We start from the raw sequence: 24,433 nt of genomic DNA on the forward strand, positions 1-24,433 counted from the left end.
GGAAAGAAAGACAAAGAATGAATTTACAACGATAATCAAGTTAAAAATAAGTTTTATTTGAACAATGCCATAAAGCGATGACATTTGATTATGATATTTGGTGCTTCGCATTTATATTTCAGTGTTAAAAGTTTTATCAATTTTCTGAAAACTCCCTAAGAATTTTACGAAAAACACTTCTTAACAGACGTTTGGTATTTTCTTGGATAGGGCTATTGTGGCAACTTTTACCACAGCAACCAATAATTAGAACCCAAGTCCTAAAATTGGTCTCAATCAGGAACCCTTATCGCTATCTAAATTCATAAAGTGCAAATATTTTCAAACAGAGGTGTTTATTGTTTAAAGTTCAGGAAAGGTCTGCCCATTTCATACGAAAACATTGAAAACGAAAATAGTCTTATCTCGGCTGTCCGCAAAAACAGGTAATTAGCCTTTTCAAGTTTCACAGGAACTAGAATCTGAGAAAATAACTATCTCGACGTGAAAAAAAATGATAAGACATCCAGTGGTGGATCCAGAAGGGGGGAGAGGCGAGAGGTGCCCCCCTAAAGTAGTCTAAAGTAGTGTAATTTACCTAATTAACGCAATTTTGCATTAATGAAACTTGCTCCTAACGTATGTTTATTGTATCAACCTTTTTTGCACCCCCCCCCCCCCCTAAAAAATCCTGGATCCGCCCCTGAAACCATCACACCTATTCCACCAGCTATTAGAAGAAAAAAAATTCCTTATTTTCACAAATTTCATCAACCCTTCCACCCCCTTTTTTTATAAAATCCTACATAGGCCAGTCAGTTGAGTCCACTGTATATAAATAGTAGATTAAGTCACAATTTGTATATAAATTAAGTCATACCTGTGAGATGGGACAGTTGCAAACTACTTGGCCGGCTCACCAAGTTTTTTTCTGCTTTCGCAATTATGAATAATGCAATTTCTAACCATTTCTCATTGATTGACGCATACACACTAAACCGCTAATGCATAAATAAGTGGAAGGAATTTTTGGTTTGTACTGAGAATGAAGAGCCAAAAATCATCTGCGGTAAACTTACTGCCTGATTATATAAATTGTGGTTAGCTATATAGAGGTTCTGGATAAGGCGGTTCTAATAGTGTACTTCTTGTTTTGATCTGGGTCTATTTTCAGGAGTTATGTGTTACTTTAGTTTTTACTATGGGGCGTAATCGTCTCTAACTAGGTTGCTAGCTACCGCTGCAACCCGGATAGTAAAAAAATATGGCTTTTCCCTTATCGTCAATTGGAATTGCAGCGTAAAGGTCACCAGTGTGGCCACATATCAAGCAATGGTTGACACCAAAGATTTTATGCACAGATTCGACATGATAGGCTTCATTAAACACAAAATGTTCCCTGAGATTTGCCATTGCAAGGGTGAATTCTTCAACGTCAGTGGTAGATGCTCCAAGAACTTTGAACACTGCTTTTGGATGCTTGCATATAGCTTTGCTAGTGAATTTGAAGCTATGTTAATGACAGCGTTAGTTTTTTCTAGCAGTAGTTTAATTTCAATGGTTGAAAACTTTCTATTATTTTTTTTGTACATATTAAAGATAGTATTTAGGTTTTCTAAATCTGACTTTACATTCGCTAAGTCTGGGACCATATACCCATCTTTTTCAATAATTTCTTACAAATAAACGGGATTGCCTGTTATTAGCCAGAGTCGAAGTTGAATTGTGCTTGGACTGGCTTATGAAGCAGGACTGTGCGCTTGTTTGCGCTTGGCTCTGACTTTTCTGTATCTTTTTGAAGGATAATTTCTCACTTACTTTTGTGTGGATTTCATTGCTAGTTAAGGCAGATTTGAGTGATATGAGAATGTTTCGTCATGTTTTTTTCGTCAACCTGCGGCTTCTATAAAAATTCTTGTAGAATTTGAAGACTTTGTTTGATGTTTTTCTCATCTGTTCCTTACAAGAAAATCAATCCCTTTGTATCTTTTCAACATATTGTAAACAGTAACCCTTTCAATGTGATTTCAACGATATAAATCATCACTCTTGTATTTGTTTCTTTGTTTCCAAGAGACAGATTTGATTTAATTTTGACGATACTCTTCATCATCTTTGTAATTTTTTTTATCCGCATTGATGCAGACTTGATAGTATTCAGGCGACAAGCCTCATCATTTCTGTATTTGTCCTTCACATGTTCTGATGATGAATTGATGCAGTTTTGACGAAACTCCTTGTCACTTTTACATCGTTTTAAAACTCGACGTTTCTTTAGAGCTGCTGATTTCTCATCCTGCTTATATCTGTTTTTGGCAATAAATTTGAAAACGTCCTTAATTTTCTCATAGTGCTCTTTCCGTTTGCCAGCAACCTGTTTAGCTCGACTTTCATATCATTCCTTCTCCTTAAGTTTTTTCTTTTTTCGTAATTGTGAAAGCTAACAAAATTATGTAAACTGCATTTTGCAGTTTACATAATAACTTTAGCGATCCTGAACTGAGAATAAAAATAAAGTAAAATTTCTTGTCAAACAGTTCGTGGTCGTATCTTTTCAACATATAGTAAACAGTACCCTTTTCAATGTGATTATATGTAACTTATTTTTCACAAGTCTCCGATGGTACAATGGTAAGCACACTATTGGTATTCATCAAGATTAGCAATAAAAATGCTGTTTTAGCAGAATCTAAATAGAAAAAGTTTTTAATTTAATTAACATTTAAAAAGGCACTAGAACTTTTAAATAGCGTTCGAATGAGCCCTCTCGCGGCATTCTAGGATCACTGAGTCGATACGATCACCCCTGGGAAAAAAAAAAAAAAAAAATGAACACGCATCCGTGATCTTTCTCCTGGCAAAGATACAAAATTCCACATTTTTGCAGATAGGAGCTTGGAACTTCTATAGTAGGGTTCTCTGATACGCTACACCTGATGGTGTGATTTTCATTAAGAATCTATGACTTTTAGGGGTTGTTTCCCCCTTTTTCGAAAATAAGGCAAATTTTCTAAAGCTCGTTACTTTTGATGAGTAAGATTAAACTTGATGAAATTTATATATTTGAAATCAGCATAAAAATTTGATTCTTTTGATTTATTTATTGGTATCAAAATTCCGCTTTTTAGAGTTTCGGTCACTATTGAGACGAGTCTCTCTTTACTTACAGTTCGTTACCACGAACTGTTGGAAATATTCCTCTTTTATATTGTTCTGATTAAATTTCAGCCAGTGAATATATCGATTAAAGTCTCAGAACCAAGGAAAGCACAACTGAAAAAAATCTGGTTGTGTTGATTCTTGACGTGCTATTTATTTATTTTTTAGACAACAAGTCACAACTTTTGTAATAAATAAGCTCAAAATACATTTATTTGAACCATCACACAGCTGAAAAAAAGTAACACAATAGGATCCTTATAATGAAATTCTCGACCAATATTCGTCTATACTCCAGGTCGCAAGATGAAGGGAGTCAGAATAGCTTCAGTCCTTTAGAAGCCCAGAAATTATGCAGATTTTTATCTATTTTTTTTATCAATATTTCCCTTACATATCCATCCAAAGTTTTGTAGAACAACTATTATTCAAATTTATTGAACAGATTTATCCAAAATATAAATAGCAGTCCAAAATATTGATTCTTAAGGAGAAAAACATAAAAAAGCCTTACAAATATTATTTTTATGAAACAATAAAAAAACGACGTTAATTAAAAACTATCAGAAGCTATATAAGGAAAATTTATCCACAAAAGAAGTTTTTCAAAGAATTATAAAGAGCTAAAACAAACCAAAGACAAGCAGAAATAAAGTCAAATAATAATTCAAACTTATGAAGAACATAAATCACTGTCAAAAACTAAATGAAACCCAAAACGAACAGAAATCCAAATAAAAAATGAAGTCAACGAAAAAAAACTACCACAAACCGGAGTAGGGCTAATACCCCAAAGCCTTATAAAGAACAAACTTTATTTAAGCTATAACAAAAACAAAATATGTTTTAAACCGTTCCTTTTTTATAACACTAATAAATCCAAAATTGCTGAGACCTTCAGGAATGAATATTAATATATATTAAAGTTTCAATCTACATTCCTTAGTACCCTTCAGTAATCTTTGTTATTATGGCAGATATTCTTTCTTTGTTGGTGTTTTTACAAATAAAAACACAAAGTTTGAAATAACAATTTCTTCAGTAAAGCGCAAATGACGTTCTGGCCTTTAGAGGGCGTTAGCCCCACTCCTGACGTTAGCCCCACTCCTCTTTAAGGTAGTTTTGGTTTGACAGATTATTTATTGTATTTTCTATTCGTGATTAATACACCCCAATTCTGTAAGAGAAAATAGAATAGTATAGCAATAGCATGACATCCCTTACAAGACAATATTATAAATTGATGAACATATAAACAAACTGTATAGAACAAAACAATAAAAGAATTCAAAAGAACGTATTCAGACCTTACGGAGTCTATAGACCATCCTGACCGATTTAGTCAGATTATGAACTATTATTCTAAATGATTCTTTGCACTTTAGCCAAGGATTGTGCTGCTGCAATTTTGGAGTCACAAACTGTTTGAAGATTATACATACCAAACTAATGAATTTCCAAGTCTTGTTTACCAACTTAGTTGGGGGGCTCTGTCCAAAGCTTATCGTAGGGCTAAATTAAGGTTCCTTAGACTGCTACTAATACTAACAACTCAAAGCAGCTTCAAGCTTCCTGAGGCCAAAATAATAAAAGAACAAAACAAACCAATGACCACACGTTTTAACTGAGGGCTGATTAGAGAGATTGGTGTCTGGGAGATTCTTGTCGATCGCACAAGCAAACCAATTGTAGATAGGATACTTGTAATCATTCAATAACCCAAATTGGTGGTATATTATTAAATAATTGAAAGTGCCACACATTATGGCAGATCGAAAAATGACAAATGTACAACAAAATACTTTAATATTTGAACTGTTGTAATGACTAACGTTACTTAAATCACATAAAAAGAAATTTCTCCTACCTTTGACAGATAGCTTTCCTCACACTTCTCAGCCATATTCTTTTTAATAAGAGATTCGTTAAGCGAAATTTCTCCGTAAGAATAAACAATTAGACGTAGAACACTATCCACAACCGAATAAACCTGGAAAAGAAAGCAAATTTCAAAATACAATTTTTCTAGAAATTCTGTCATCTACTTTGCATTTTTTCAGAATTTTTTTTTTCAACTAAATTAATTCCTTTTAATTTAATTTGACATATTTAACTCCTTTAATCTGAAGTTCTTTTTTCAAAATTCTAAACTCCAGGCCTAACACACGTGTCTTTTGACGAAAATACCAAGGACAGTGAAAATGAAATCTAATTATTTAAATTCATTAAGTAAAAAAAAAAAAAAATGAGAAAATTCAGAAACTCATTTTTAGTGAAACTTAAATTTAAAAAAACAAACGGGAGCAACACTTTTTTTTAGGATGAAAAAAGAAATAAGAGAACAGACTAAACATTGCAAAAAAACTGAGAGAAAAATTATAATAAAGAGAATAGTCATAAAAAAAAGAAAAAATCAAATGAATTTTTTGGCAACCTTCACTTAAAAAAAAAAAAAAAAAAAAAAAAAAAAAAAAAAAAAAAAAAATGGTTGCAACAATTTTGTATAGGTTGTCTCCTGACTTTATAAAAGTCAAAATCTATGACCATTTGACAAATCAGCATAGGCACATTTTTTCATTTTGTGGTAAAGAAGAAACGGTATTTTGGAAAACGCTATAGTAGGCCTATCATCACTTTTTGGGAATTTAGAAATTAATATTACCTACAACTTAGCATGTTGTATCTCTCCAGTAAAATTTTAGAAAATTATCCTTTTTTTATTATGGCTTTTGTGCTAAGAAAAATCGGTAGTTACTTTATATTTGTTTTTTTTTTCTAATTTAAATCGTGTTGTCATTTCACTTATTCGGCATAGGAGTTGGTTTTTCGTGATGAAACAGAGGGCAGTTCGTAATAATAGCAGTAAAGAAAGAGTTAGTTGAAAGCATCCTCGATTTTTAGCAGATAACTCAATATTTTTACCTAGTTTTAATAGCATAAAAAAAGCTTGGTGAGAAGCAAAGTAATTAAAAAAAGTTAAAAAGCAAAGAGCAAAAGCCACAAACCTTTGCCCTGAACACTTGGCAGTTTTCGAGAGCGTGCCGAACATATTCAGTTGGGTTGACTCCCGGTTGACAGAGGGGAGGCCATTTACCATCCAAAGACATAGGTTTCACCAGTGCGAGAGCGCATTTTAAGGCCAATGCTGGAACCTGTAACATTAAATTCAGTTATGAGAAAAACTTAAACCCAACTACCAATAGACGTCGTTAGTCAGTCACGTGCAGAGTGCGGGGGGAGGGGGTCACCGAGTGTTTTCTTACTTTTCAATGCCTCTTCTGTTTAGTAGAAAAGAAAGCTCTAATAAATCGATTCATAGGTTAGATAGTACCACTAACTATTTAGACAAAGTGAATATCTTAATATAATCATCAATAAACGCCGTTAGTCAGTCACACACACAGGGGGGGGGGGGGCAAACAATTAGAAGAACTAGTGACAAATAGAAAATTATAGGGAAAACTCCGAAACTTTTTCTCGAAACTTAAAGGATTTGCCACATGGATTTTCTATCTCAAGCTACATAATTTCTTCTAGACTCAAATTAACTTTTTTTTTTACAATCCATCCTCACTCTACCCAGAATTGAATTTTTGGGCGTTTATCCTTATCCCCAGTGAAAACTGAAAAGTTAAAATTGAAAAGCATAAAACCATAAAGACATAAAAGATCAAGTTAAAAGCATGATTGAATACATAGAAACAAATGCATATCGTCCTACAAAAAATGCTAGTAGGAATATTAGTCTACGTAAATGCTTCGATAACTTAGCCAATGAGAAGCGTTCGAGCTTCAAAGAATAACTGCGCTATGTTCAGAATCATAACTTAATACCACCGTAAATAGGTCGGTACAAAAAATTAGTCGGGTATCAACAATAATATACACTGCCATCGTTAACTTTCCTCTTTTTTCAAGAAAGAATATATATATTTTTTAATTAGTTTCCCTTCGTTTCTGTAATTAATTACTCAGATAGTTATTTTTTGTATTAATAATTAGTTTACAATTCAGTAGTTCTTGTCCACTTCAGGAAAATTTTTACAAAATTGGATATATGACACAAAAATGAATTAGCAATATATATGTGCCAGTCTCTTCGCTTTCGATTTGTCCCAACAACATATATAAAGAAGGGAGTAAAAGGACGGAGTATGAACATAGTTGAAAGGAAGAGGTTAAAATCTAAAATTTAAGTAGGACAGCGTAAAAAACATTCAAAATTAGTTTTAATTTAGACATTTTCTTAGCTCTAAAGCTGGTGTAAAATATGCCACATTGAATACAGCTTGAAAAAGGTTACGCCTGTCCAGCCCTTTCAAACATCAAGCATCTAGTCTTTTCAAGCATCTTGATATGCGTGGAGGGAAGAGAGGGAGGACGAGTAAATATAGGCTAAGATAGAGGCTCAGGGTGTTTCAGTCGAACTAAGATAATCCACCCAGCCAAAGAATATTCTTCGAGAATGCTGTGTTAGTGTTCAGAATTCAGAATTATGACCATTACAACTAAGTCAGCATCCCAATGGGTGTGACCTTGCTAATTTCAAGACTAATTCAATGCTGGTTTATGGAGTCAGTTGAATCCTGGAGTAAGAACAGAGCCTAATATGGAGTCTATTCTGGTTTGATCTCAAGTCTATCAGTCTATTCTGGAGTCAGAATGAAAATTCTATTCAGACGTAAATCTTACCAAATTCAAAGCTCAATAGTCGTATAAGAAAAACCTTTCTGAACCAGTTACAATGACAAAAAAAAAAAAATTATAATTCTAAGCTAACTCCACTTATTGCTGCTGTAAAAGCACACTGAAATATTGACTTTGTTAAATTAGTTAGAAATTGCTTCAGAGTTCACTGCCTAGCTTTAAAATTTTGCGCGAAATTTTTTCGCTCAGACATTGTAAAAGAAAAAGGCAGACAAGACGAGAAAAATGGATGGAAGAAAACAAAAATTCTAAAGCATTTAAAGTATTATGACATTAAATTAAAGGCGCTTCTAAAAGAAAATTAGATGGTTATACTAACAAGATTACTAAAGCAAGGAAGTTAGGCCAGCTTGTGCTAAATTTTGCTAATCAAGCCAGGAAAATTTTAATTTAACTACTGAAAATTTAATCAACTTATGCTAAGGAATTGACAAAATGTGTGGCTACTCTAGCGAGCTTAGAAGGGGCGGGTTTCTCAAAATTTAGCTGGCTAGTGCATCTTTTCATAGCCCTTTAATTTTGCCCTTTTAAATAATAGCCCTTTAATTTTGGCCAGGTTGATTTCAGACACGAGTAATTCGAAAAAACTCAAAATTTTATTAGCCCAACAGAGGAGAATCAGCCCAAAATTGCACTGAGTATATGGTTATTCATTTAAAACTTAGAGGGAGGGGGTATACTAATTTAAAAATACAGTTTTAATGCCCAAATACATGGATTGTAAAATATAGTACACAGTATCATCAAATATTTCCTTATGCAGATTTTTGGACAAAATAAAAGTAGGTGCTCCTTTCCTTATGCGCCCTTATGCAAGTATGGCTTTAATACACTCTCATCAAACCAATAAGGGGTGAAATGACCCAAAATAATAAGTGGAATTATACACTTCTTTAAGGGCGGGTTTTCATGATGAACCAACTGTTGAAGTTGTTTTGCCAATATTCCTTCAATTATAAATAATAAAAAATTTTGCTAGGCATCATATGGTATAATTTTAACGTCTTATTCTTTTAAGTTTTCTTTTGACATTAAATGTGAACTTGATAATTAATCACGAACAGAGAGATTCAAACAAGGTCTTTAACTGATTCTAGTCTCAAGAAAAAAGACAAAAATACTTTTTTTTTTTTTTTTAATCTGTTATAAAATTTGAGTTGATGTATTTATCTTCTCAACATCATACTTTTCCCATAATAATCGAACTACGAGCAAGGTCATGAGATGAAAGTATATTCACTTCGATTTTATTTATTACTACTATTTAATTCAGTAGACTTTGACATTAAAAAAAACAAAACAGATAAACCAAATTAATAAATTAAATTTGTGTGTCCTTTTTTCTCACCTCAGCGTTAACACCACGCATGGGGGAGGGGGACAATTGGGAAATAGTTATATGAAGGGTTACCTGTATGCGACTTCTGAAGCTCTAAAGAGCCTAAATAATTTCAATAGTCTAGTTAGTTAGCAAAACGAAACAATTTAAGAAGCAGAGAAAATCGTTGTTATTAAACAATTTAATAACAATAATGAAAATAACTGATAGTAATTAAATAATTTAAATAGTAAGTGAAAAATAATTAAACAATAAATTATTAATTAACTAATAAATTGAATATAATTGTGTTAATAAATGACAATTTTGTTAAAACTTGACCAGAAAATTTTGTAGGAGACGGGGGGATGGGGCTAATAAAGATTTTGCCCCGGATGAAAAAGAGGCCGAACCACCACTGTTTAGAAGCGACATCTAAAAAAGAAACCAACCATGCAAACTCCAGCCTTGATCAGGTTTTCATCCAACTCAAAAAGTTCATTTAACTTCTTCTCCTCTTTGTTACCAAAGTCAATGAAGACAACAGTGATAATGGACGTGTGAATTCGATCTTTTCTTATCTCGTCCACAACTGCTCTGAAAAACTCGTTGTTAAAAGGTGCAATGACTAACTGACCCAAAACAGGTGTTCCTTTTAAGGGCGTGAGTGGTTTCTCTGGACTGTTCATCACTGCATGGAGCTTAGCATATTGCTCTCTGTATTTTGCGTCTGTATACGTTGCATAAAAGCAATCTGGATCCTCATACTGGAAAAAAAGAAAGATAAATTTAAACAAAAAAAGGCACAAAATCTAAGGGCAGATTGAACAATACCAATTAATCATTAATCTATTTGTATTTTCACACATAAATTAATCTCAAACATAGGCATCTTTGAAAATGGTAAAGCTCGGTATGAAAAATTGGATATTATTTTATGCCTACGAAAAGTTGTTATTGCTTATCCAAGCGGGAGAGGAAAAAAGGAATTAACAATACTAATCCGTCATCCAGAAACGCGATAACAGTAGGCCATAGAAGCCTATAAATTTAGTAATTCTTGGTGACACAAGGCGAATTTTAATAGTAAAAATCTGAAAAGGCATTGTTAGTCATTGCAGCGTGTGCTTTGTTTTATTAGCTATCCAAAGAACCTGTCAGACGACAGGCATACAAAAGAAAAAAAAACTGTAGCGACTCTTTTTTAAGGATCAGAGAAAAAATATTTCACCCCTTTTGACAAATACAATATTCCAGTTCCCTTACTCCCCTTTCATTAGAAAGAAAGCAAACTTTCCTAAACATTCAAGCTTAATTCCCAGCTATAAGACAAAATACAGGTTTGAAAAGAAAAAGAAAAACAGAGGTAAAGCAAGCCATCTGCTTATATCAAATGAAAGAATTTATTTGAATATATATTGTTTATTTGAAAAATTAAAATAAGCTTGGGAAGCTGTCTATGAAAATACTGTACATCAAAAGAAGGTCAAAAGGCCCTACATTATAAGAATGCTCATTTTTCACTGAATATGCATAATCCGTGTTTACTCTCAAAAAAGAGGAAGGGACTGGGTATCACCAATCAAAAGAATGGTACCACCCCCTTTAAACGAAAAAACCTAGGATTTTGCAACTAATTAATTTCATACAGTACCACGGATGGCACTGTGGACTGATGAACAGTCAAGATAACATGGAACAAAAGGGAGCTCTGGCAAACGACGCGTCAATTTCAAGATTGTTTGAAATAGCAGTTTTTACTATGGAAAAAAAATATATATTTATGCTAGAGGATTTAATTTTACCCTTTAAAGAGTGAATTCAAAAGTTCGAAACAGGGGAAGTAATTGCAATGTGATTTATGTTTTGAAAAAAACAAAAAATACAATACAATACGGTTTTCAAAGTGATTTCCTGAATTCCATTTTAAAATAGAAACTATGCTAATAGTAACGAAATGCTGATGACCGACTACACAAAAATTTAAAAAAGTTGAATAAAAAAAGAAAACTAAAACAAAAAAAACAATGTATACATAAACCAGCACTACGAAGGAGAACAAACATTCGAATTAGCTGGTGGCTTGGCCCTAGGTTTTGAATGACTTTTTTCTGATTTTTTGGAAAAACGGGATGCAGTTCGAATCAGGGGAAAAAGGGCAAATACTATGAAACGAAATTTTGATAGTATAAGGAGAATTGGTTACGATGTGGGAAAGTGTTAATCAGTGGATGCCCTGGAAACAAAATAAGCCAACATGTTTCTTTTTATGTCAGGAAATGATCGACGAAGTTTGACTAAAACATAAAACAAAGAGAATAAAATTAATATTAAAATAAGAAAACAAAAAAAAAAATTTAAAGAAAAGAATCTAATAGCAAAATAGTCTAAACACTTTTCTTAAAAGTAGGATCAAAAAGAAAAAAAAACTACTTCCTTTACTGATATTACAGCAAACATATGCTTGAACGATGGCATACCATAACGCCCGTGAAGGAAAAACCACTTAAAACCAACACAATGGATACAAAACAACCGAGGACGGGATTGATAAAAAATGAATAGCTTGAGAAAAAAAATATACAGCGCCTATACTGATGAATTTTCATTCAAAATAAAGACAATTTGCTATCAATAAGGTCTCATCAGAGAGATGCATCAATCTTATGTCATTACATCTTCTTTATAATTCGCTGTACTTCGCCCTCAAAAAGGGCGAACGCAGCTAATTAACTTTGCTAATTAACTAATTGCTAATTAACTTTAAAGAGGGAGAACGGACACATAAATAAAATTACAGACAGAAAAACAGATGGTGCTGGCAAAGACTGAAGCTTTTGATATAGAAGCGGTTAGTTGATACAAAATTACTACTGCCACTACTACTATCAACTCACAGCAACACCAAACCACCTGACGCCAGCACGCCAGCACACTTGTCTTGCATCCCAATCTATTCAAAGGTTCCCCCTTTAAATCCTCCCAAGAAGTCTAACTTTCCATTAATCGTTTCTTCCTCTCCTTTTGGGAACCAACTGCTTTTCGTTCGGCCCTAGATGGCAGTCTTTTATCCTTCATCTGCAGAACGTATCCTAGCTATCTCAATACAACCTTTCTCTCATTAAAGGTCTAGAAAGCGGAATAGAGCCACAGTTTTCACATAGCTTACTGTTTGAAATACGGTCAGTCAGACGGGTACACAAAACAATGCATATATATTTCACAGGTTCGGAAAATCAAATGCCAAAATGTTTTCAAATCCTCAATCGAAGCAAGAATTAAAAGTTAATTTATGAACAATGGATGAGTTAGCTTAGTCCAACTTATAATGAATCATGAAACTGGCAATTAGCTGTAATTTACCTTTTGCATTTAATCAATGAATTTCACCGAAGTAGCTCATAAAACCAATAATGCAAAAGTTCCAAGAAGAACCTTGCTTATTTTGACTTTAACCTAGTTTAAATTTCATATGATTTGATCAGATAATTCCTAAAATTCTTAATGGTAGCAAATTTTTTTTTTTAATTTGGAGGTATAAAAATCTTCTCATTTTTTTACTTCCTTTTTAGATTTTAGGATTTCTTGTAATCAATTTTCACTCTCACTCTTCTCATTAAAAAAAAAAAAAAAAAAAAAAAAAAAAAAAAAAAAAAAAAAAAAAAAAAAAAAAAAAAAACCAGCTAAGCTGAAGCAAGATTCTAAATTCTAAAATCAGTTTTCTTTAATGAATCATTTACCTTTACCAAAAATATACTTCTCGTTTTTTGGACCTTCTAATTCATTTTCTTTAACCTGTAATGGAGCGACCTGAGAGCAATCCATACTTAAATTCTCATAAAATTACTCACCCCACATGCTTAAAAAAATTCTGTACAGTTAATAGACAAATTCAAACATAAACTTTTCAATGCTATTTACCTCTTATACACAATTTTCAGTCATCTACTCAAAACTAAAACTATAAGACGGTGTAGTAAAACTTGAACCAAATTGGATAAAAGGGGGAAGACTTGGTGCCCTTCAATACAGGACCTTCCCTAAACCTTCAAATTGCCAACGAAAAAAAGAATACCTGAGATAAAGTAAGCTCTAAATCTAGTACAAAAAAGAAAAAAACTCACGTGGGTATATTCAAATTGGAAGTCAGACTTGGTAACATAAGGCAGTTCTAGTTGTGGCAGCATTGAACAGTAGAATATTTGACCATTTTTGGATATCTGTGCGTTTTTGCGCATTTCTTCACAATCTTTCAGCCATTTTTTATACAACAAATCAGCTTCATGCGTCCTAAATTAGAGAAGGAAAGCACAGAAAGAAATTAAACATGTCAGTAGTTAGACTTTGGAAGACAAAAATAATAAAATACAACTGTGGACACATGAAAGATAATTAATTTGCACAAAATGCTAAAGTTTCAAGGTTTCAAGAGTCAATTCTGTCTTTCCTATTACACGTATTTTGACTCTTAATACTGGGTTTACCTTTTCGTAATTTCCAACAGAACCACCATTTGCATTATTAGATTGCACATTGGTGGTCCTGTTTTTAAGCCCCATAAAAGCCATCAAACAACCTGTGAAAAATAAAAAAATAAAATATGAAAATTAACTTGTTATTGTATTTACTTTATGTGCAGGTCAGTAACATACAATTGAGAAAGAAAAGAAGAAAAACACATAAACCCAGAGGTAAAACATAGATACAAATTTTATCCAATCCTACCTCATCTTTACAGAAAGATTTAGGGGAGTATAGCCTTTGACCTATTAGCATTAAAATTAGATTTGATCGATTATGATTAGTACGTCACCCGCCTTCGCAACAGACAGGTCATTTTGCAGAGAAATGAATTAGCTCTTTGAGTATTGGTGAGAATTTAATTTGAAATTGCTGTTAGCTATGCCACAATTAGCAGTGGCTTAGCAAATTGCAAACTTTGAGTCAGCCTGGATAAAATAATTGACTCTCAAGTAGGTAAGCCTCTGGATGTAGCAACAAGGCAGTATTTACTATGAAAATGACAGAATCAATAGAAATCTCTGACCAGCTCATAGAGAAATTAAGTGAAATGTCCATAGAGCTTTAAAAAGATGCATAACAGAATTTCTTATATGAAAATGCTTAATAATTATCTCTACAATTTACCTCAGTTTCAGAATCTATGAACAATAAAACTTGCAAAAAAAAAGAAAAAAAAAAGAAAAAAAGAAAAAAAAGAACATACGAAGCCAAGATTGTACAAATTACAAAGTATAGAAGGATAATGGATAGAATTGTGGCGGATCAAAAAAGGTGTAACGTGATAATTTACAATTTTGACTCAAAGATAAAAGTTGCTAATTTGAAAAAGGACATTCTTAGATGTCTAAATGATATCGCAAGAGGTGTCAAGTTAATGCAGTCAGATATTAGGGATGTTTTCCGTTTACCTTCATCCAGAACGTCATCCAGACGTTCAAGTCAGAACATTATGTCAGTAGTGCTTAAATCATCGTCCATGCAAAAATAAAACACCACTTCTTCATTCGCACACTTCGAAAGCCTCAATTTGTCAGTAGCTCCTGACTACACCTCGTCAAAGTTGTTAATGCGCAGTGAGTTGATGCCTGTTCTGGAAGCCCCGCGTGCAGAAGGCAATTCAAATGCAAAGCCGAGAGGCGTGTGCTTTCTCGTGGAGGACGATTCTTATGCGATAAAAATTTGGAAAAGTGAAAGAAATTGATCGGGAGCGACGGATTATTGGGTTATTAGAGCAACTCAGAACCGATGATCTTCAAAATCTTCATTTAAATTTATAGATGCAGCGGGACAATGAAGAGATGGGCCCTAAGCAGCGTCAGATGAAATTAGTTCATCAAAATATCCAAGGACTTGATGATTTTTAGCTTAAAAATCTAATTAGTGTTAGGGAACGCGATTTAACAAGTTTTATTGAAATTTGGAAAGAAGAGCCAGTCTATGACAAGAGACATGTATCATAATATTTCAGAGAAGAGAAGTGGAGACTATCGGATTTATGGAGGAGTTTCACTACTAACAAAGAGAGACCATGTTTCGAGGTATGTCCAGTTGGAATCGTCTGAATATTATATTGTTTGGATAAAAGCGTCACTAAGAAAGAGTTATTTTGCATTTTATAGAGTTTATATACAACCTGAAAATAGTAGTTACAGGAGTAGTGAGGATACGTGCCAACTCTTCAGTGGAGACACGTATTATTATAAGAGAACTTTTGTTAATCATAACTTTGTATTTCTAGGTGACTTTAATGCCTATCAGTGACGAAACGAAGAAGTTTTGCGGCCCATTGCTGCCAGAGGATTGCTTTCTGCTGAGAATTGGAATGCATGAAGTGCGTCTCCAAAGTAAATCCTGAAGGAGTAGAGGCAAGACACAGGAAAGCAAATAAAAAGGGTTTTCTGTCAATAGGGTTTTTGGGAGATAGAATTTGGTGGTTTTAAATGGAAGAATTGGCAAGGATATAAAAGCAGGTGAATATTTTTGGGTATGATCCTAAGTGTGATAGATTATACTTTGGTTGATTTGCCTCTTTTGCCATCAGGTGGGAATTCCATGGCTTTTGAAATGGCAGGGTCAGACTAAGTACCGATATAGGCATCGTTAGAAATAATAGTATGTAAGAAACTTAGGGTTTAAAAAGAGTTAAATTAGTAAAGAAGAAGGATCAGGATGTTTTCTCTCAATTAAGGGTATAGGATGCAGACAAAAGAGGGTTCTTAAGGTCATTGAAGAAAGTATAGAAAAGGAGTTGGAAAAATGTAATGAAATAGTATAAAATGAAGAAATAAATAAAGCTATAGAAAATACTTTTATCTATACCTTAGATTATTAGCTATGTTCAGTAGTGAGAGAAGTAAGCCTTAAGAGTATGGAAAAGAAGAAGACAGGAAGACGAACTAACCATTTTTTTGAAGACTAAAATTTTTGAATACTTGCCTAAAAAAAGGGAAGTAATTGAAGCATGCCTGGATATAGAACGTCAAGTGTTCCCCGAGGAATATCGAATGCTATTACACCGTAGACTCCGTGAAAAATGCAACACGCAGGTCAAGACAAGGAAAGTGAGAAAAGAGAAGAAGAGAAACGGTAAAGAAGTAAGGAAATAAATCGTTCTGGATGGTATTAAAGGAGCAACACGACCGTATCAGGAGGAGTTTTGCCCTCCACCAGCTTCATGGCTGGGGTATTTAGAAAAGGAGGAAATGAGGAGCAGACAGCTAGGACCATGTAGAGATAAACTACAGAGCAGTGTTGCCAACGGTTTGAAATAAACTGTACCAGTTTTCCGATTAAAATTGTGCCGCAAGAAAGTAATTGGTACCACCTAAACAGCAATGTACCTAAACGTGCAAAAACCTGAATTTACCGGAAAATATGATTGTACCAACATTTTACAAATATACTACACTGTGCAAGGACCTCTAAATTGTACCAAAGACTGTACAATTGTACCGCGTTTGCAACGCTGCTACAGTCAGGCTTGTTTCCCATGCAAGAATTGTGGAATTTTTATCGACTTGGTGGATCCAAATGAAGCATGCGCTTCATTGAAAAACGTGAAAGGGACATTGCCACCTGGACCAGAGGGTATAATAATGTCAATATGGAAACGTGGAAGAAAAAATGTTTACTTCAAGTCATGTCAGTGTTTTTGACAGTTACTCTACAGAAAATGATCTGGCTGCAAAAGTGGACTTCGTCAGTGATGGCTCCAGAAAGGAAATAACAGCGACCGAGATAAATATCGAGGGATCTCTTAAGAACAGAGTTTAGCAAAATTATTTGGAAAAATATTAGATATTAGGCTGAAAAGGCGGTTATGTTGGAAAGGGGTGCTTAATGAGGTTCAATCTGGTTTTAGAGTAGGTTATGGTATTGTCGACTACATTTTTACGCTACAAATTCAAATAAAAAGATATAGGAAGCAGAGAAGAGGTCGATGTTATGCAGTGTTGGTGGACTTGAAAGGCGCATTTGACAATATAGATAAAGCTACATATATAAAGTTTATATGAGGTGGGTCATCCGATAGTTTTTGTATTTATTTTGGTAGACATTTATAAGGGAATGAAATCAGTGGTTAGGTTTGGAATGTATTGATCTAGGGTACTACAAAATAAGACAAGAATAAAGCAATGATATACTGTATCCCATAAAACGGGTAGTATTTATTTAAATAGTTTGAAAAATCTTAGGAAAGAGAAAGGAGCCCCAATGGTGACACTGAATGTGTCTAGGATGTGTCTGCTCCTTTTCGCAGATGATGGCCTTCTGATGGCCTTTTCGCAGATGATGGCCTTCATAGCAGACTCAGGATGTGTCTGCTCCTTTTCGCAGATGATGGCCTTCTGATGGCCTTTTCGCAGATGATGGCCTTCATAGCAGACTCAGGATGTGTCTGCTCCTTTTCGCAGATGATGGCCTTCTGATGGCCTTTTCGCAGATGATGGCCTTCATAGCAGACTCAGGATGTGTCTGCTCCTTTTCGCAGATGATGGCCTTCATAGCAGACTCAGGTCAGAAGTAACAGTAGTTATTGAATTTCTTACAGGAATATTTATTAAGTAAGAAACTTGAGTTGAATGTTAGCAAAACAGTAATCTCAGTGTTTGGGATGGAGCGTCAATTAAGTAGGGCTGGTAAATCTATTTTACAAGGTAGAGAGGTCCAAATTTAGGAGGAATGGAAATATTTAGGAGTGACGTTTAAGGCAAAGAGTAAATTATTTAGTAGACATACAGATCATACTGAGGAGATAGGTAGGACGTGGTCGAATTTAATTTTAACACGTTGACTGCCACAGCAATTTTCAGAATTTCAGTCTGAAGAGCCAATTTTATTTAGCCACACTTTTTTATTAAGAATTCTAAACATAGTACATAGTTTTTTATCAAAATTATAGAAAAATCTGTGATCCATTATGCATTGGAAGTCTGAGGATTCCAGAAAAGTGACAAATTAGAAAGGGCACAGCTAGGATATTGAAAAACATGGCTAGGTGTAAATACAAACATCCAACAGTTTAATAGTTTAACAGTTTAACAGAGGAGGCTACTTAAAGCTCTAAGGGATGAGGCTCCAAGTTCATGGCTGTATCAAATAAGGAAAATTGCACAAGATTCTGGAGTGGGAATATGGAATGAATGAACTAGGCATTGATGAGGTGGCAAAGATGGTATGAAATACATTGCGGGATCAGGACGTACAGGTATACATGGTAGAAACCTTCCTGATTCCCTGCGCTTCCACACGGTGGTAAAAGAGCTGAGGTGAAGGGGTATTTCTTAAGGTAAATTTAAGACAGGATGAGTTGAATTATATACTGAATTTATTTACCACTCGGGCAAGAAGAAAACATTTAGCGAGGAGGCAAGGATAAATTGGTCCTTACTTTTGCACTATCAGAGGCAACGCTATAGCGTTGCCTATAGTAAAGGCCATACGGCTCCAATGTTTTATTATCTTTTTTTTTTCCCAGAGGCACTTCATATGGAAGGGGTCATCGTAGAAACTTCAAATGGGCTCATTCGATTGGAAATCGAGAGTTCTAGTGCTCTTATTAAGGGTCAAAATGGATTAGAAAGCAAATAGCACCCCTTCCACGCCCACCAGTTCCCCAAACACATCCAATCAAAATTTTGAGATAGCCATTTTGTTCAACGTAGTTGATTTACAGATAGAAATCATGTTTTTGAGGAGGACACTCTCCCCCCAGCCCTAAGGACAAGGGTTGTAAGTTATGCCCTGGGGGCATATAAGGTTTTTTATAGGAAGCTTTGTCGTAGAAACTTCAAAAAGGACACATTCGATTGCAAATTCAAAGGGCTAGTGCTCTTTTCAATAGTAGAATTTGATTGGAGGGCAACTAACCCTCTCTCACGCCCCTTCTCCCCACACACATCCAATCAAAATTTTGAGACAGCCATTTTGTTCAAAGTAGTTGAAAACTCAGGAAATTAGGTCTTTGAGGATAACAACCCCCCCCCCCCACGGCCTTAGGGCAAGGGTTGTAAGTTATGCCCTGGGGGCATATAAGGTTTTTTATAGAAAGCATTGTCGTAGAAACTTCAGAAAGGGCTCATTCGATTGAAAGGCAACTAACACCCCTTCCACGCCCACCATTTCCCCAAACACATCCAATCAAAATTTTGATATAGCCATTTTGTTTAACGCAACTGAAAGTTCCTGAAATTATATGTTTGAGCAGGAGACTCTCCCGATAGTCTCCAGGGCAATGGTTATAAGTTATTCCCTGGGGGCATATATGGTTCTTATGGAAGGAATACATGCATAAACTTCAGAGAGGGATCCTTTGATTGACAATTGAAAGCTTTAGTTCACTTTTTAAGCGTCAAAAGACATCGGAGGGTAACCAGCTCCCCCCCCCCTACCCTTTTGCCCAAATGCATCCGATTAAAATTTTGAGATAGCGATTTTGTTAATAATAGTTCAAAGATCATGTAACCAAAATTCCGGTGTCGACACAACCCCCCCGGGGGCAGAGGTTATAAATTATGCCCTGGGGGCATATATTGTTTTTATGAAAGGGGTGCTCGTATAAACTTCAAAGAGGGCTCATTTGATTGGGAATTGAAAGTTCTAGTTCACTTTTTATGTCAAAAGAGACCGAAGGGTACCTAGCCCCCCCCCTCCATGCCTTTTTCCCTCAAACCCATCCGATAAGAACTTTGAGATAACATTTTTTTTTAAATAGTACAAAGACCATATAACGGAAACTCCAGGGTCGACACAGCCCCCCATGGCAGACGTTTTAAGTTAATCTTATTGATATATATGGATATATGGATGTATTATGGATGCCTTATATTGATATATGGATGACTTATGAATATATGGATGCTCGTAAAAACTTCAGAGAGGGCTCATTTGATCGAAAATTGAAAGTTCTAGTTCAGTTTTTTAGAGTCAAAAGAGATTGGAGGGCAATTAGCCCCCCCACGCCCTTTTTTCCCCAAATGCATCCAATAAAAAGTTTGAGATAGCCATTAAGTTAAAAATTTCTCAAAAGTCAGAGAACAAAAACTCAGGTGTCGTCAAAACCCCCCAGGGCCCGGGGGCAGGCATTGTAAGTTATGCCCTGGGTAATATATGGTTCTAATGAAAGGGATACTCGTATAAACTTCAGAGAGGGCTTTGATTGGAAATTGAAAGTTCGAGCTCACTTTCTAATAGTCAAAAGAGAAACGACGGCATCTAGCCCCCCCCCCCACGCTTTCTTTTTCTAAACCCATCTGATGAAAACTTCGAAATAGACATTTTGTTAAAAATAGTTCAAATGTCAGATAAAGAAGAATTCAGTGTTAATACAACTCCCCAGGGCCCAGGGGAAGACGTTTTAAGCTGTGCCCTAAAGGCACGTATGGCTATAATAAAGGGATACTCATAAAAACTTCATAGAGGGCTGATTTAATTGGAAATTGAAGTTCTAGCTCACTTTTTAAGAGTCAAAAGAGTTAAGCTAGCCCCCCCCCCTCCCCACGCCCTCTTTTCCGCGAACCCATCCACTACAAATTTTGAGATAGCCAGTTTTTTGGAAATTGTTCAAAAATTAGATAACAAAAACTCCTGCAGAATGCTAATGTTCCAGCCTCAAAGGAGCCTGTTCAAATCCGAAAAGAAATTAAAATTCACAGTGATGCTCTGACTGGCAAAATCGAAGATAATGGTGAATGTAGTAAGAGTTGTGAAAGTATAACACGTGCGGTAGAAGCAACTGTTGAGGCTGAAGACCGTAGAGATGGAAGACCAAATCCAGAATTCAGAAGGCTTCTGGCTCCTAACTGGCTTACCTGGCTCACTAGCTTAACTTACTCGAACAGCAAGCGTTGCTACCACTGGGTGACAAATATTATACCAACTAAGTCTCAATTAATTATTTTTAAAGAGGAATTTATCAAGAGTGTAACAGCAAAAATCCTAAGTATTATAGCTTTTTGTTATCATCCAGCCTCAAAGGAGCCTGTTCAAATAAGAAAAGAAATGAACCTGTCTGAGCATATAACACCAGATGTGAAGACTCAGCTTTCAGAAACAGAAGCCCTTTGGGCAGAGGAAGAAAGGAAAGCTTATATCAACCCGGAATTGGCTGAACAAGAAAAGGAAAAGGGCAATGAGCTTTTTAAAAAGTGTCAGTTCTCTGAAGCCTTAAAATATTATACGGAGGCTATTAAAAGGAATCCGGATGATGCAAAGCTGTACAGGAATGGAGCTGCTTGTTATACAAAGTTAGCAGCGTTTGATTTGGGTCTTAAAGAATGTGAGAAATGCCTAGAAATTGATCCTAAATTCACGAAAGCTTGGATTAGAAAAGGAAAGATCTTACAGGGCATACAACAAAACACGAAAGCCTCTGCAGCATATCAAAGTGCCATCGAGCTAGATGCAAATGCCAGTGAGGCAGTTGAAGGTTATCGTCAATGTGTCATGGCTTCAGAAACAGAAGCCCTTTGGACAGAGGAAGAAAGGAAAGCTTATATCAACCCGGAATTGGCTGAACAAGAAAAGGAAAAGGGCAATGAGCTTTTTAAAAAGTGTCAGTTCTCTGGAGCCTTAAAATATTATACGGAGGCTATTAAAAGGAATCCGGATGATGCAAAGCTGTACAGCAATAGAGCTGCTTGTTATAAAAAGTTAGCAGCGTTTGATTTGGGTCTTAAAGATTGTGAGAAATGTCTAGAAATTGATCCTAAATTCACGAAAGCTTGGATTAGAAAAGGAAAGATCTTACAGGGCATGCAACAAAACACGAAAGCTTTTGCAGCATATCAAAGTGCCATCGAGCTAGACGCACATGCCAGTGAGGCAGTTGAAGGTTATCGACAATGTGTCATGGCAGCTGGTAGCAATCCTGAAGGAGTGAGGAAAAATGCCATGACCGATCCGGAGTTTTAACAGATTCTCCGGGACCCAGCCATAAGGAAGATACTTGAGCAGATGCAAAGTGACCCGAAAGCGTTGATGGATTACTTGAAAAATCCTGAAGTGACAGCAAAGATTAATAAGCTCTTAGAAAGTGGATTAATTACAATTCAGTGAACGTGTTCGGTTTATGTTCTTTTTTGTGTATTTTTTTTTTTTTATTACTCCATAATATAAGGCTAATTTCCTTGAAAAAAGAAAGAGCTGTGAAAGTATATCACCTGCGGTAGAAGAAACAGTTGAGGCCGAAGACCGTAGTGACGCAAAACCGAATCCAAAATTCAGATCGCTCCTGGCTCCTAATTAGCTCACTGGCTTAACTTACTCGAACAGCAAGTGTTTCTGCCACTGAGTGAAAAATGGTATGCCTACTAAATCTCAAGTCCTAATTTTTAAAAAGGAATTTATCAAGAGTGTAACAGAACAAATCCTAAGTATCATAGCTTTTTGCTCGAAGATAAGCAAAATATAAATGTTGATTTCTTGTAGAAACTATTAAAAAAAATTTATGTTATTCTTATTGGTATTTTGTATAAGTGAATATATTCGTAGATGTCTTGTATAGACCTGAATTAATTATGAAGAAGATCACATCTGAGAAGTTAAACAAAAATGGCTTATAAACTCCATTTAAGTCAATGAGGATTTTATTTTTTAAAGTTTTTTTTTAATTTTTTTTTTTAGCTGAAAGTAAGGAGGTACATTTTACCTTAGAAATAACAGAAATTATTCCGTATATGAAAGGGGCTGTCCACTCTTCAACACCTCTCTTTACGCTAAATTTCAACTCTGTGTAGCAACTCTACTTTTTAAAACAATAAAAACTTAAGCGTAAGGAGCAAGGTGTTGAGGAGGGGACAGTCTCTTTCGTAGCCGGAATAATTTCTGTTCGTTTTAAGTTTTAATGTCGCTCCTTACTTTCAGTTTAAAACAAAACTCGTTTTTTAAATTTAATTTCTGAACGTTTTTCAACTAATGCAGGCTCGAATTTGGCTCACCGTACATGCAAAATTAAAACAAAATTTGCATATTAATTTTGGCAGATTTATTCCGTACATGTAGGGTGGCCTCTTCCTTAATGCCTTGCTCTTTACGCTAAAGCTGTTAGCACTTTAAAAAAAGATTCCTATTGTAAACAGCCCCCGTGTTTCAATTTTAGTAAACAGTCAAACTTTAGCATAAAGGGCAAGGTATTGAGGAGGGGCAACCCTTCATATATGGAATTTCTGTTCGTTTTTCAAATAATATCGGTGAATTTGGCTGACCCTCTATGAAATAGACCCCTTCCCCTCACGGAAAACTCATCTGTGGAAATTTTATCCAATGTAAAGTGCACCTTCTCCCTGTCAAATTCCCTCCAGACAGTTCCATTTTCACTGAGAATCCCCCTCAGTAAAATTGCTTGCGGACGATTCAGCCTAAAAAATTCTCCTTTGTATCCTTTCATTTGAATAAGACTTTAATCTCTAATCGATTTCTCGATCACTCCAGAAAAGCCCCCTTCCGTGAAAATTATTTCCCAACAAAACACGCGGAAAAAACCTCTGGAAGACAATTAAAAAGAATTTCGTATAGTAATTCTTTCAAATCCCCCAGTCAGGGCTGTATCCGAGGGAGGGGTACCCGGTTTGACTTCCCCCCCCCCCGAAATGTTTGTGTGACTCGTAAAACGTAACAAAAATGGATATAAACTAATTTTGTATGCGTTTTTTGAGTTTTTTTTATGTAACCCCCCCCCCGATTTTTTTTTTAGTAAAACCCCCTCAGAAAAAAATCCTGGGTACGGCCTTACCCCCAGTGTAACATTTCCCCTAGAATATTCACACTCCAGAAATTTCCCTCCCCATGGAACATTCTACTTATAGAAATTTATCCCAAGAACAACCCCCCCCCCCAAAAAAAAATGTGAATACTTCCCAATAACAAATACTACATGTAGACAATGGACGAATTTCATAACTTACAGGCATCTCCCCACGGACTGTGGGGGGTCATTTTACAGCTAAAGACATCAAGGCCGTACCCAGGATTTTTTTTTCGGAGGTTATTTTACTCAAAGATTTTTTTCGGGGGGGGGGGGGGTTTACACAAGAAACCTCAAAAAACACATACAAAATTTGTTTTAATCCATTTTTGTGTACGTTTTTGCGAGTCAAACAATCATTTCAGGGGGGGGGGGTCAAACCCCCTAGCCCCCCCCCCCTCTGGGTACGGCCTTGAAAGACACAGTTGTTTGATCTTTCAACTATACTGAACAAAATGGCTATCTCAAAATTTGATCAAATAATGTTGGGGGAAAATGAGCGT

General features: G+C 35.2%; 2 protein-coding genes across 2 annotated transcripts in view; one reads left to right on the top strand and one right to left on the bottom strand.

Moving 5' to 3' along the window:
- Nucleotides 1–24,433, bottom strand: part of spn-E (tudor domain containing 9 protein spindle E) — a 191,656-nt gene that overhangs the window by 48,290 nt on the left and 118,933 nt on the right. Inside the window, exons 16-19 of the mRNA XM_089103288.1 lie at nucleotides 13,288–13,453; nucleotides 9,616–9,930; nucleotides 6,144–6,290; nucleotides 5,006–5,128 (exon numbers count right to left, since the gene is read on the bottom strand). Coding sequence (XP_088959414.1) covers nucleotides 5,006–5,128; nucleotides 6,144–6,290; nucleotides 9,616–9,930; nucleotides 13,288–13,453 — 751 coding nt within the window. The remainder of the gene's footprint in view (nucleotides 1–5,005; nucleotides 5,129–6,143; nucleotides 6,291–9,615; nucleotides 9,931–13,287; nucleotides 13,454–24,433) is intronic.
- On the top strand, nucleotides 21,684–22,257 carry LOC148955646 (stress-induced-phosphoprotein 1-like). Its single transcript, XM_089108290.1, is given in 1 exon segment — nucleotides 21,684–22,257. A coding segment is annotated over 1 exon segment (303 nt). The 5' UTR covers nucleotides 21,684–21,940; the 3' UTR covers nucleotides 22,244–22,257.

The sequence above is a fragment of the Artemia sp. Qi Xiang Cuo genome, chromosome 2 (genome assembly GCF_049724085.1).
Source record: "Artemia sp. Qi Xiang Cuo chromosome 2, ASM4972408v1, whole genome shotgun sequence".
Classification (NCBI taxonomy): Eukaryota; Metazoa; Arthropoda; class Branchiopoda; order Anostraca; family Artemiidae; genus Artemia; species Artemia sp. Qi Xiang Cuo.